Source organism: Chiloscyllium plagiosum, unplaced genomic scaffold (assembly GCF_037043375.1).
Source record: "Chiloscyllium plagiosum isolate Xiang-an unplaced genomic scaffold, Cpla_swu_hap1 HiC_scaffold_45, whole genome shotgun sequence".
Classification (NCBI taxonomy): domain Eukaryota; kingdom Metazoa; phylum Chordata; class Chondrichthyes; order Orectolobiformes; family Hemiscylliidae; genus Chiloscyllium; species Chiloscyllium plagiosum.
In genome coordinates this window covers 15867735-15882048 of record NW_028270183.1, presented here as the reverse complement: position 1 = coordinate 15882048, position 14314 = coordinate 15867735, and the positions used below count along the sequence as shown (strand labels likewise).

Sequence of the window (14314 nt, the reverse complement as noted above, 5' to 3'; positions counted from 1 at the left end):
AACAATGGCTACTGAGCCTTGCAATTAATTGCTTGAATGTAAATGTGGCTTGGCTGTTATAAACCTCCATCTTGGACTACTGATCCAGCCACCTTCCCACTACACCAGGGGGTCCACTGATGCTGGTACAGCCAATAGAATTATATCGTGAAGCAGGTTACCTCAGAATACAAGGGGATCTTGATCAGATGGGCCAATGGGCTGAGATTTGGCAGATGGTGTTTAATTCAGATAAATGTGAAGTTTGCATTTTGGTAAAACACACCAGGGCAGGACTTACACAGTTAATGGCAGGGCTCTGGGGAGTGCTGTCAAATACAGATATAGGGTTCAGGTATATAGTTCCTTGCAAAGGGTGTCACAGGTAGACAGGATGGTGAAAGTGGCGTTTGGTACATTGGCCATACTCGGTCAGTTCATTGAGTAAAGGAGTTGAGACATCATGCTGCAGCTGTACAGGACATTAGTTAGGCCATTATTGGAGAACGCCATACAGTTCTGGTCTCCCTGATTTAGGACGGATTTAGAAAGGGATTTATCAGGATGTTGGCGAGACTGGAGGGTTGGAGTTATAAGGAGAGGTTGGGACATTTCTCCCCCTGGAGTGCAGGAGGTAGAGGAGTGACCTTAACGAGGTTTATATAATCATGAGGGGCACAGATAAGGTGGATGACAAGGGTCTTTTCTCCAGGGTAGAGGAGTCCAAAACTCAAGGGCAAAGGCTTAGGGTGAGAGGGGAAAGATTTCAAAGGGACCCAAGGGCCATGCAGAGGGTGGTGCGGGTATGGAATGAGCTGCCAGAGGAAGTGGTGGAGGCTGGTATAATTACAGTATTTCTAGAGTCATAGGGATGTACAGCATGGAAACAGACCCTTCTGTCCAACCCGTCCATGCCGACCAGATATCCTAAATTAATCTAGTCCCATTTGCCTGCATTTGGCCCATATTCCTCCAAACCCTTCCTATTCATATACCCATCTAGATGCCTTTTAAAATATTGTAATTGTGCCAACCTCCACCACTTCCTCTGGCAGCTCATTCCATACATGCACCACCCTCTGTGTGAAAACGTTGCTCCTTAGGTCTCTTTTATATCTTTCCCCTCTCACCCTAAACCTATGCCCTCTAATGTTGGACGCCCACACCCCAGGAAAAGACTTTGTCTATTTACCCTATCCATACCCCCCCATGATTTTATAAATCTCTATAACGTCACCCCTTAGCCTATGATGCTCCAGGGAAAACAGCCCCAGCCTGTTCAGCCTCTCCCTGTAGCTCAAACCCTCCAACCCTGGCAACATCCTTGTAAATCTTTTCTGAACCCTTTCAAGTTTCACAACATTCTTCCGATAGGAAGGAGACCAGAACAGCACACAATATTCCAAAAGAGGCCTAACCAATGTCCTGTACGACCGCAACATGACCTCCCAACTCCTGTACTCAATACTCTGACCAATAAAGGAAAGCATACCAATCAGCTTCTTCACTATCCTATCTACCTGCGACTCCACTTTCAAGGAGCTATGAACCTGCACTCCAAGGTCTCTTTGTTCAGCAACACTCCCCAGGACCTTACCATTAAGTGTAGAAGTCCTGCTAAGATTTGCTTTCCCAAAATGCAGCACCTCGCATTTATCTGAATTAAACTCCATCTGCCACTTCTCAGCCCACTGGCCCATCTGGTCCAGATCCTGTAGTAATCTGAAGTAACCCTCTTCGCTGTCCACTACACCTCCAATTTTGTTGTCATCAGCAAACTTACTAACTGTACCTCTTATGCTCGCATCCAAATCATTTATATAAATGATGAAAAGTAGAGGACCCAGCACCGATCCTTGTGGCACTCCACTGGTCACAGGCCTCCAGTCTGAAAAACAACCCTCCACTACCACCACCCTCTGTCTTCTACCTTTGAGCCAGTTCTGTATCCAAATGGCTAGTTCTCCCTGTATTCATCAGATCTAACCTTGCTCATCAGTCTCCCATGGGGAACCTTGTCAAACACCTTACTGAAGTCCATCTAGATCACATCTCCTGCTCTGTCTTCATCCAAACCACATTTGGATAGGTACATGAATAGGGACGGTTCGGCGGGGTATGGGTCAAGTGCAATTTTGTTTGGAAAACCTGATTAGCGTGGATGAGTTGGGCCGAAGGGTCTATTTCCGTGCTGGATGACCACAAATCCACGTATGGTCAGGTGACAATGTCACAAAGCAATAGTTATCGTGGTTCGCAGCGCAGACTGTCACTTTCCGTGTCCACGAAATCTTCAACCAGCACACGGCACATTTACTCCGACTGTCTCCGAGCCTCTTGCCAATTGCATCAAGGTTGAGTCTCACCGTGATTGGTTACAGTGTGGGATTACAGTGAAGAACACATTAAATTCACTGGGGCTGCAAACAACTCAAACAGAACCTCCTCCCCAGGAGAGAACAGTGCTAACATGATGTTGGGACGTGTTTCTGTCAAAAGATGCATTGTGCAGGACAGAAAGATTACACCGAATACGCTGATGAGCACCGTGAAAGGATTTAATCTGTACATTTTATTTCAACAGAACCACCAGAGCAAAATTACAAAATATTCACCCTCAACTCCAGCCCTTAACAAGGTACTCTGTATTAGTCTATCTCACATAGTTTTCTCTTAGTTACAGTGAAACTACAAACTGATCTCCTGCAAACCACAACACAAGAGGTCCGAACCTGCTAAAATATCGGCAACAATTCTTCCAACTCCGAATTGTGGGACAAAGCGCCACAGAGCATCAGTGCCGCGTGACAGAAAGAGGAACAGGAGGGAAGTGGGAGTATTTGGAAGAGGACAGAGGGATAGCTGGGGGCAAGGTTGAGGAGGCTGGAGGAAGTGGGCTGGAAGGAGGAGGAGGGTAAGTGGGATGGGAGGGACTGGGTTTGGGGAGATCTGGGATGATGGGAAAGGTAGATGGGATTGGAGGAAATGAGAGTTTAAGGAGAGGTTGTGAAAGTGGGTTTGGGGAGATAGTGGGTGGTTGGGATTTGGAAGGGTGTTGTAAAAGGTGTGGGATTGGGATTTGGAAGGTGTGGAAGAAGTTGTGGGATTGGGATTTGGAAGGGTGTGGAAGAAGGTGTGGGATTGGGATTTGGAAGGGTGTGGAAGGAGTTGTGGGATTGGGATTTGGAAGGGTATGGAAGAAGGTGTGGGATTGGAATTTGGAAGGGTGTGGAAGAAGGTGTGGGATTGGGATCTGGAAGGTGTGGAAGAAGGTGTGGGATTGGGATCTGGAAGTTTGACCAGAGGCACAGATCCATTGGACCGTCAATGCAGTCGGTCAAAGGTCAACAATGCGATACAGGAATGTGAATCCAGGGTAAGTTTCTGACAATGACCTTCTCAGTTGCTTCACTGAAATCTTTTTAAGATCAACTTCCACTGCTCCTCAACCACGTCTCTTCTGACCCGGAAGAACTCATCGTTGCTAGCAAACAGGCTCTCTGGAAGGGCGGCCATCTTGTCAGGCATTGGCTAACACGACGGAGACTGGATCGTCATGGCGATCCAGCACTCGACACATCCAAAACATAGGCCCACTTCCTGGGTGCCCAGCTGAATGTCAATCTGAAACAACATTCCCTGCCCATGCCAGCTCCTGAGCTATGTTCACTGAGCCAGGAACTGGAACCAGGGCTCAATGGTCCATCGCGACGGGTGGGCATGAGTATTGGCAGGAAATCACACTGCCCCCTACCCCTGACTCCACCCCTGCTCGGCCTCCGCACCGCACATTTCCCAAGTGGGGTCACCACTACTTGGGCAACACATGCTTTGGAGGGGCACTCCGCTTTTGAACGCCAGGCGGGCGATTGCTAACACCGAGAAGGCGTTCAGTCCGAAACATGTGGGGGTGGGGGAGCGAGATGGATGGGGCTGGGGAGGGATTGTAACCACCCAGAGGGAGGAGATGTGCAGTCACTGGGAGGGTGGGAGGCAAAGACTCTCAACCCCTTTTACCCCAGGCACTGACTGGCACGTTGGAGAATGGCACCCAGGGCGATTTCAGTGGGTCCATTCGTCAGAGGCTGTTTCTACATCACAAGGTGTCGAGAATAGCGTACCCACCTCCCAGACGTGACCCTAACCTCCAGACAGGTGGAAGACTAACCAGACCGTGGCAGGGCAGGGTGGGGGGGGAGCACTGTGGACAGCGCCCTGGGCTGGAGCAACAATTTACCCTCCGTATTAAACGGGCATGCTGTCTACATGATGAAGAGAGGTGAGCCTGCCCTTTCCCCTAATCAAACACCCAAAAAAAAAGGCACATGCTCTTTCAACCCGGGGCATTCGTATTGTGTGTGTGTGGGGGGGGGGGTTTGCTTAAGGCGCGGAAAGTCTCGCTTACATTGTGATTTTATTTTCATACAATCTCCACCACAGTTGACTCTTTCACCCACCCTCCCCGAGTGACACAACCTCGCCCCCTCATGGTTGAATCAGCACCGTGTTGCCCCTCTCCTCGTGGTGAGATGGGAGTCTCCGCTCCCAGGAATGGGAGGGGCCTGGGAGGAGGTGGCCCGTGCAAGCCGCACCCCACCTGGGTGAAGGGGGGAGGACTGGGGTGGTGGGGGATGGGGGGGGGTGGGGGTTGGTTGGCAAGGGTCACATGTGCCTCTTCATGTGAAGAGCCAGGTGGTCCGACCTGGAGAACGCCCGCTCGCATAAATGGCACTGGAAGGGCCGGTGGCCGGTGTGCTTGCGGTAATGGCGGGTCAGTTCATCGGAACGAGCAAACTTCCAGCTGCAGCCTGCCCAGGTACACTGATACGGCTTCTCACCTGCGAGAAAGGCACAAAGTCGGGTTTGATCAGTCAATCGCACGGCCATTCCCTGACGACAACAACAAAAACAGCCATCGAGAAGTTTGACCTCATCAGGACACACACAAGAATGCCAAATTTGAAAGGGAGCAACAATTTACCCTCCGTATTAAACGGGCACTGATTGGTTCACCAATCTGTTTTGACCAAATGAGGTGTTGCTATGGAGATTGCACCCGGCAAGTACAGTCCTGTCCTGCGCTTTTGTTTAATTCAGAAATGTGCAGAGAAAAGAAAATATAACCAGGAAATTTAGAATCTCCTCAGTTTAGGGGACTGACTCCGAGCTGGTTGGGCCAGAGCTAAAAATGTGTTGCTGGAAAAGCGCAGCAGGTCAGGCAGCATCCAAGGACCAGGAGAATCGACGTTTCGGGCATGAGCCCTTCTTCCGGCTGGGCCAGAAACAAAATGTTTTTAAAAATTCAGAAAGGTGCACTGGAGCATGATGTTGAGATTGTACAGGACATTGGTGAGGCCTCTTCTGGAATACTGTGTCCAGTTCAGGTCGCCCTGTTATAGGAAGGAGATGATTAAACCAGAGAGGGTTCAGAAGAGATTTACCAGGATGTTGCCGGGTATGGAGGTTTGAGTTATAAAGAAAGGCTGGTTGAGCTGGGACTTTATTCACTGGAATGCAGGAGGTCATCCACCCCAGTCCAACACCAGTACCTCCAAATGATGGAATAGATAGAGTTAATGGTACCTGTCTTTTCCCTAGGGTGGGGGACTTAAGGGGCACATATTTGAGGTGAGCGGAGAGGGATTTTAAGGGGCAACATTTTACACAGAGGGTACAAAATAAACTTCCGGAGGAAGTTTGATTAGATTAGATGATCTACAAGTCCACACCAACCCTCCGAAGAGCAACCCACCCAGACCTATTCCCCTAACTAATGCACCTAACACTACAGGCAATTTAGCATGGCCAATCCACCCTGACCTGCACATCTTTGGACTGTGGGAGGAAACCGGAGCACCCGGAGGAAACCCACACAGACACAGGGAGAATGTGTAAACTCCACACAGACAGTTGCCCGAGGTGGGAATTGAACCCGGGTCTCTGGCGCTGTGAGGCAGCAGTGCTAACCACTGAGCCACCGTGCCACCTGCTGGATGGGGGTACACTTACAATGTTTAAAAGACATTTGGATAAGTCCATGAACAGAAAAGGTTTGGAAGGATATGGACCAGGGGCAGGAGGGTGGGACTAGTTTAGTTTGGGGATTATAGTCAGCGTGGACTGGTTAGACCGAAGGGTCTGTTTTTGTGCTGTATGACTTTATGACTTATGCTGCAAGTGAATAAATGTAGCTTTTGGTAAGTGTGAGTTGGCCACATTGTGCAAGTGCCATGCTGATCTCTGTATCATTCCAGTTTGAGTACATGTGCTGCCAAAGCAAACAAAAACCATTTCCAAGGATGTTGCCAGGATTGCAGGGTTTGAGCTCGAGGGAGAGGCTGGGGCTATTTTCGGAGGGGTGCCTTTATAGAAGGTGGACAGGGTGATTAGCCAAGGTCGAAAAGTGTGTTGCTGGAAAAGCACAGCAGGTCAGGCAGCATCCGAGGAGCAGGAGAGTCGACGTTTCGGGAATTCCTGATGATGATGATGAGCCTATGCCAGCAAAGTGGACTCTCCTGCTCCTCGGATGCTGCCTGACCTGCTGTGCTTTTCCAGCAACACACTTTTCGACCCTGATCCCCAGCATCTGCCATCCTCACTTTCTCCTGAATAACCAAGGTCTTTTCCCTGGGGTGTGGGAGTCCAACATTAGAGGGCATAGGTTTAGGGTGAGAGGGGAAAGGTATAAAAGAGACCTCGGGGCAACGTTTTCACACAGAGGGTGGTACGTGTATGGAATGAGCTGCCAGAGGAGGCGGGGGAGGCTGGTACAATTACATCATTTAAAAGGCATCTGGATGGGTATATGAACAGGAAAGGTTTAAGAGAGATATGGGCCAGGTGCTAAAAGAATCGCATTTCCATAGTGCCTTGCACGACCCCAGCACATTCCATACTGCTTGACAATCAATGAATCGTTCCTGTGGAGTTTAAACACAGGAAACGCCGCGGTCGATTTGTACATAGCAAGCTCCCACAATCAGAAACGTGGGAATGACCGGATTTTAGTAATAATGTGGGAATTGCTACTTGTGGTGTACTGCGTGGAGTGCCCAGTCCTGGTGTGGGATTAGCAAACCCACAACTACTGCCCTTTAGACCGGACGATACCAATCTAGAGCTGCCCAAAAGTCCCCTGCTCTACCCTCCACAAGCCACCTGTATCCTAATACACACCCGATCCAGCTCCCCGCTGCCTCCTAGCCTTACCCGCCTCCTGGACAATTCAAACTTCAATACCGGTCCCAGTTTTCAGTTCCCTCCAAAGACCACAGCCCTCCCGACCTCTGTATTCACCTCCAGCACCATTCCTCGGAGCTCCATTGGAGTGTGACCCTGTGGCAGTCACCAATGTCCTGAGCAGGGGAGACGTTAACAAGGTGGCCTCTGAGATCAGGGCACAGAGCTAACGTAAAGGATCGATTATGGAGCCCTTATGGATTTACGGGAAGTTAGAGATCGTTCCCTTTAACAGTCCTGTCCTCTTCCCACTCCAGATCTAACTTTACTCCCTCTGCCACTGGTAGTCTTATCTCAACAGCACTCTTGTATTAATCATGGAGACTCCTCAATTTCCCTTTCACCTCCACAAAGCCTACCCTCTTTCACTTTTGGTCATCTCCCAAACGTTGCCCCGTGGTCAAAATCCCAGTAGATAACATGGAGATTCAGCAACAACAGAGAAACTGAACATTATTCAATGGAAAATGACTACAGAAAAGTGCAGGGCGCCGGGATTTGGCAGTCCTTGTGCGTAAATCACAAAAAGCTAAACATCCAGGATTACAGGAAGTGGACAAGGCCAAAGGGATAAGTTGTTTTTTATTAAAAAGGGAAGGGGGTAGAGATTTCAGGAGGAATTGCTAAAACCACAGCTGGAACACCGTGTCCAGGTTTACACCCCTTTTGTCAGGGAAAGGTGGACATCATTGGAAGGCAGTCTACACAAGGTTATCCTAGATATGGAGGGACTGTCTTATGAGGAGAGGTTGAGTAGGTTGGGCCTGTACTCATTGGTGTTTGTTGAAACAAAGATTCTCAGAGAGCTTACTAGGTGCACATGGAGGAGTTGTTTCCCCTGGTGGGAGAGTTTAGGATCTGAGGGTGTCATCTCAGAACGAGGGGTCACCCATTGGTGACAGAGATGAAGAGGAATTTCTTCTGTCAGAGAGGAGTGAGTCTGTGGAATTCTTTACTGCAAAAGGGCTGTCGAGGCGGAGGTAATTATGTATATCCAAGGCTGAAACAGACGGGCCTTTAATCGGTGAAGGAATCACGGGTTATGGAGAAGTTGAGAATTATCAGATCAGCTATGAATGGCTGAGGAGACTCAATGGGCTGAAAGGCCCATTGCTGTTCCTCTGTTTGATGGCCTTTGTTGTAAAATGACCCTGTGAAGCACTTTGAGAGGATGGAGTGCACTGAAGCTCCTATACAAATGTAAGTGGTTGTTGTTGCATGTAGATGTAGCCCAGGCAGCTCTCTGCTAACCAGGGTGGGGGGGGGGGGGGGGGGCAGGGGTCATGTAAAATAAATCAGGTCACCAATCCATCCTCAACCCATCCCCTATATTTTTCTTTTATTCATTTGTGGTGTGTGGGGACCATCGACTGGGCCCAGCATTTATTGCCCCGTCCCTAGTTGCCCCTTGAGGAGGTGAGGGTGGAGCCGCCATCTTGAACCGCTGCTGTCCGTTGACCCACAATGCCCTAAGGGAGGGAATTCCAGGATATTGACCCAGCGACAGGGAAGGAACGGCAAAATACTTCCAAATCAGGATGGCGAGTAGCTCGGAGGGGAACAGGGGCAGGGGTGGGGGTGGGGGTGGGGTTCCCCTGTATCTGCTGCCCCTGTCCTTCTGGGTGGGAAGTGATCGTGGGTTTGGACACAGCAGTCAGTGACCCTCCATTAGGGAGGAGAGACAGTGGGAGAGCACTACCCCTTCCCTGCTTGGGACATGGAGGCCCACAAAGCTGAACATCCATCGGACCTTCCCACTTTCACTCTGACCGCCTGGCGCTGTGCACGTTTGTAGGTCCACACTCAACCTGTTGGTCACACTTTCCTTGACCATCAAGTGCTGGAGTGGGACAGGAATCCAGAGCTTCTAACTCGGAGGCAGGGACACTACCCACTGTTGCCCACAAGAGCCCTGCTCAGTGTTATTTCCCCGAGTCAGGCTGAATCATAGATATTTTGGACATGGCTCTGGAGTAGGTGGGACTTGAACCCACGCCCTTCCAGTCCAGGGAGCATGGATACTGACACTGTGCCACAAGAGGGCGTTCCCTTCCACTCAGTGGAAAGAGGAAAGCACATTGAAAGAACCTGGTTCCAGCGTGTCAGGTTAGCTTGGTCAGTGTCACTCTGAATAGCAGGAGGTTGGGGGTTCAAGACCACCCACTGACCTCCAGAGGTCAAAGGACATGCTGACTCCCCACTGCACCATCAGAGGAATGGCCTTTCAGAATAGACACTGAAAGATGGGGACAAACGTGGGTCAGCCCCAATGAGGGGAAAACAGATATCCTCCAACGGCACCTTCCGAAACCCACGACCACTTCCCACCCGGAAGGACAAGGGCAACAGATGCAGTGGAACACCGTCCCGGTTCCCCTCTGAGCTACTCCCCACCCTGGCTTGGAAATATAATCGCCGTTACTTCACTGGGTCAAAATCCTGGAATTCCCTGTCCCCAAGTGCATTGTGGGTCAACTCACAGCAGGTGGGTTCAAGATGGCAGCTCACCTGCCACATTCTCAAGGGGCTGGTCTCGCCAGCGATGCCCACATCTGGTGAACAAACTTTTTAATTTAAAAATAATAGAACAAGTGTTTTAGATGAGCTGGAGGCTCCTGTCAGTGTTCCCTCACTAATACTGACTGAACCGACCCAGCGCCCGCTTCCAATGAGTGGGCGCAGGGCTAGGTCTAACTTAGCCGCCACGTTGCCGAGCACAATCTCACGCTGGCACTCTGCCCCCCCCCCCCCGTCTCGCCGCGGTGGGTTACCTGTGTGGGTACGGAGGTGTGCCTTCAGGTGGGAGCTCTTGGTGTAGATCTTGCCGCAGCCAGGGTAGTCGCAGGTGTGGCTGGTGACACGCTTCCGAGACCACACCCTTCGGCCCCGCTTCGCCTTTGCCTCCTCTGGTGCGGGTGGCACCATTGCCAACAGCGAGGAGGGGGAGGAAGGAGGAAGTGGCGGCAGGACTGTGCCCTGCGCGGTGTGGGCAGCCTTGAAGTCAGACGTGTAGAAGTGGACCTGTCCCTGATACTGGTGGGCAGGCGGCTGGCGCGGGTAGTATGACGGGTACCGGGACAGCACCTGATAGCTGAGGGGCAGCGGCTGTTGGAGCTGGCAATACCGATAACGCTGGGCCATCTGTAACTGGGCGAGCTGCTGGTCGCGGCCTTGCAATCTCAGATCTGCCGGGCGGTGGTCCATCTGGGCGGGAGGGTAGTACAGGTGGCCCAGGGGGTTTGGCACGTGGCCCGTCGGCATCAGAACGGGCTTGTCGCTGGGCAGGGGATCGGCCGGGGGAGCGGCCATGGCAACCGGCTTCTGGAATCCCGCCAGCCCGTGCGGCTGATCGACCGGCTTATCCATCGCCGGGGCTGGTGCCATGCGCTCGATGTCCCCCAGGTTGGTGTAGATCTTGCTGCGGGGCTCAGCGCAGGCGGCCGGATTGGCCGGGCGGCTGGACTGGACGTCGGGGGACAGGAGTTCAGCCACCAGGCTGGTCCGTGGGGTCTCTGGGCTGCGCCAGTCCGCTCCATTCTCAGCCTCCCTCCTGGCCTTGCCCTCGGCCAAGGGGTAGCCTGCTGTGGCAGTGCCAATCTCCACACCGGTCAGGTCTGACAGGAAGAGGTCCAGGTCCAGGTAGGAGCCAAAGTCGTCGTCCTCCTCGCGTTTGATCTGATCGGGAGCGAGCAGCGGACCGGCCCTCTCCTCAGTCGAGCTCTTGCCCATCGCTGAGTCCACCTTCGCTGAGCCGCCGTCTACCTCCCACCACTGAGGAAACAAAACCAGCAAGAAGTCAGAGGCCTCAGGCCTAGACCTTTCCCAGGCCCGCCCAAACCAGCCCCAGAAAGGCCACCTCCCCGCAGTTGGCTAGCCTTCCGCCCAGAGCTCCCCAGGGAGCTGAAGCCTCCGTCCTGGTCAGGGCTCTCTACGCAGGCACTCCGCAGCGGACAGGCCCGGCTCGGTCTTCCAAACCTCTCGCTCCTTCCGGACGGCCGAGCACGGGCAGTGCCTCCCGTAGGAAAACCACAACATTCTGGGAAATGAACCTGGAGTGGCGAGGAGGGAGTGGGGGGTGGGGGGGGCAGAGAATCCCCTCACCTCAACGTCAGGCAGAGGGCTGGCCTCATGGGGAAGTGGACGGACTCGGTCAAGGTGTTCGACTCCAATTGACCTCCCCATCCTGACTCCAGCTCCTCCATTTTCAGGAGGCCCAGGATCAAACAGAAACTCAGCGGGTTCACAGACTCCCAGGGCACTGATAAATTACAGCCTGCCCATGCAGACCCCACGCTCCTGTTCCTTGGACACCCAAGGGCGGAGGGAGTCAAAAACCGTGGCACTGGAAAGGCACGGCCGGTCGGGCAGCATCCGAGGAGCAGGAGAGTCAACGTTTCGAGCACAAGCTGTTCGTCAGGAATGTGAGGTCGCAGGAAGGCAAGTAAATTGAAGGCCTCCCTCCAGCCACCGCTCCCAGCTGTGGCCCAGGAGGCTCCTGTCAGGGTCATGCGAGTGGGCCACAGACGGGGCCTGAGGCCTACCTCTCTCTCTCTCTCTCTCTCTCTCTCAAGGGGTGCCCTCGGACAGGGAGTACCCAGGCTTTCTGTTGGTATATGCCTGCCTGCCATCCACACCCAATGAGCACCGCCGGGGGCTGGAGGGCATCATCAACGCTCGCAAAACAATTTGAATTCGTCAGTTTTCAATTTGTGATATCGTGTCCCCCCAGAGGCTAACGTTACGGTAATTTTTCAAATTAAAAATAGTAGTAAAAGGAGGTTTGGCGCCAGCAATCTATCCCTGGGTCGTACCCAGTGTCCAATATGACAATGCCCCTCCTTGAATCCAGTCCTAACTGGCCACTTGCAATTCTCACACTCCAACTGGCACCCTTAGCCCACTTTGCCAACAGATTCATCATTGGCATGTGGCAATCACAGGTATGTTGAAATATAGCAAAACAAAAAGTTACTATTCTCTTTTTCCAACTAAAACTATCTTTCAGAAAGCTGATATAATCTCTGTTATTGTGAGTCACACAAAATCCAGGCCGATTCCTTTCTTCCAAACTTTGTTCCCCGTAATAAAAAAAATTATTACTAGTTCAAGCAGAGTTCCTTACACAAAACCTCAGTAGGTCTTTATATCCACTCCAATAACGTCAAATATCCCTCGCATTTGGATAAGCTGCAAACTGTGAAGTTCAAAAGACTTGAGCAGAGCCCTCAGTTCCTGAGAATGAGGTGCAGAGCTTTTCCCCTGAGACACACTGTCTACACAGCGTCCACAGTGAGAGTGGCCAGGCGTGTGGGTTCCATGGGGTTAGATCAATGACACTGTTACAGCTGACTGCTTGACACAAAACACACAGACACACACACAGACCCACACATGCACCTCACACACACAGACCCACACAGATACACAGACCCACACACACACACACAGATACCTCACACACACAGACACCCCACACACACAGACACACAGATTCACACACAGACGCACAGACCCACCCACACAGATACAGACCCACTGACTCACACACCCCCACACCCACAGACCCATACCCACACATAGACTCACACCCACACACACAACTGGTCTCCTTCCTATCGCAAATACGTTATGAAACTTGAAAAGGGTTCAGAAAAGATTTACAAGGATGTTGCCAGGGTTGGAGGGTTTGAGCTACAGGGAGAGGCTGAATAGGCTGGGGCTGTTTTCCCTGGAGCTTCGGAGGCTGAGGGATGACCTTATAGAGGTTTATAAAATCATGAGGGGCATGGATAGGGTGAATAGACAAAGTATTTTCCCTGGGGTTGGGGAGTCCAGAACTAGAGGGCTTAGATTTAGGGTGAGAGGGGAAAGATATAAAAGGGACCTAAGGGGCAACTTTTTCACACAGAGGGTGGTGCGTGTATGGAATGAGCTGCCAGAGGAAGTGGTGGAGGCTGGTACAATTGCAACGTTTAAGAGGCATTTGGATGGGTGTATGAATAGGAAGGGTTTGGAGGGATATGGGCCGGGTGCTGGCAGGTGGGACTAGATTGGGTTGGAATATCTGGTCGGCATGGACGGGTTGGACCGAAGGGTCTGTTTCCATGCTGTACATCTCTATGACTCTCTCTCAGCCAATTCATTGGTCTTTTAAGCTATCACGTATTTTCTAGTCTTTATCCCGATCCATAGGCTGGGATCGGAAACCAGAAATGCAGGGCACAGCTGAGGGAATGCTGCAGTGTTGCAGGTGCCTTTGGATGAGACTTTAAACCCTCAGTTAGACCACACCACCCCAGCCCCTTCCCATTCCACCACCCCACCCAAATCCTTTCAACATCTCGAATCGATTTAAACATGTGCCCAACACCCAGCCCTCCTCCTCCCCCAGAATGGGGACCATGCAAGCTCTCCCCTCCTCCCAGTGACTCCCCCCTCCCCTCCATTGCAAGGAGATAGCATCAGGCCATGGTCACCTTGCTGGTGGGATCTTGCTGTGTACCAGAAGGCAGTCACGCTTCCTGTGACCAATATGGAAGCTTCCCGCTGTATAACGACCCCCATTGGCCCCCGGGGGGGGGGGGGGGGGGGGAGCGGGGAGGGGGGTGGACAGTGGAAGGTTAACCCATTCTCAGGCCGAGGGTGGGGGCAGGGGAGGTGGGCGAAGAGTGAGACATCCTCCCTCAGCTTTGCCACGCCATACCCAAAAGGGTCGGGAAAGGCTCCATATGAATGCAGGCCTGTGTCATCTCTCCCCTCACCTTTGCCGCATGTTCGAGCAAGTCTCCCACTCCCCACTTTCCAGGGGGTGAACTCTCAGAGTCGCCGCCCAGGCTGTGGGGGCAGGGGAGTCGAACCCAGTGAAATCTCCCTTCACCCCCCCCCCATCCCCACATAAAATCAATAACATCCTTCCCAGACCCTCCCCCCCCAACATCTGGTGTGTGGGATCCCCCATTCCAGTTGGGAAACTGCTACACAGAGTCCTGTCGTGCTCCCTCTACCCCCCGTTCGGAAAGCCTCCCAGCCTGAGAAGGGAGAAGGGGCCTGGCCTAAGTGAAGCATTCGGAGTGCGCTCTCCATCTGAAGTGTGTCA

The 14314-nt window shown here is 52.1% G+C and overlaps 1 protein-coding gene and 1 pseudogene across 1 annotated transcript in view; both read right to left on the bottom strand.

Moving 5' to 3' along the window:
• Positions 1-2523: 2523 nt before the first annotated feature.
• The window catches only part of LOC122552202 (Krueppel-like factor 1), a 28018-nt gene continuing 16227 nt past the window's right edge, over positions 2524-14314 (bottom strand). Inside the window, exons 2-3 of the mRNA XM_043694799.2 lie at positions 9990-10989; positions 2524-4817 (exon numbers count right to left, since the gene is read on the bottom strand). Coding sequence (XP_043550734.2) covers positions 4642-4817; positions 9990-10989 — 1176 coding nt within the window. The 3' untranslated portion in view covers positions 2524-4641. The remainder of the gene's footprint in view (positions 4818-9989; positions 10990-14314) is intronic.
• On the bottom strand, positions 6159-6259 carry LOC122552462 (U6 spliceosomal RNA; annotated as a pseudogene).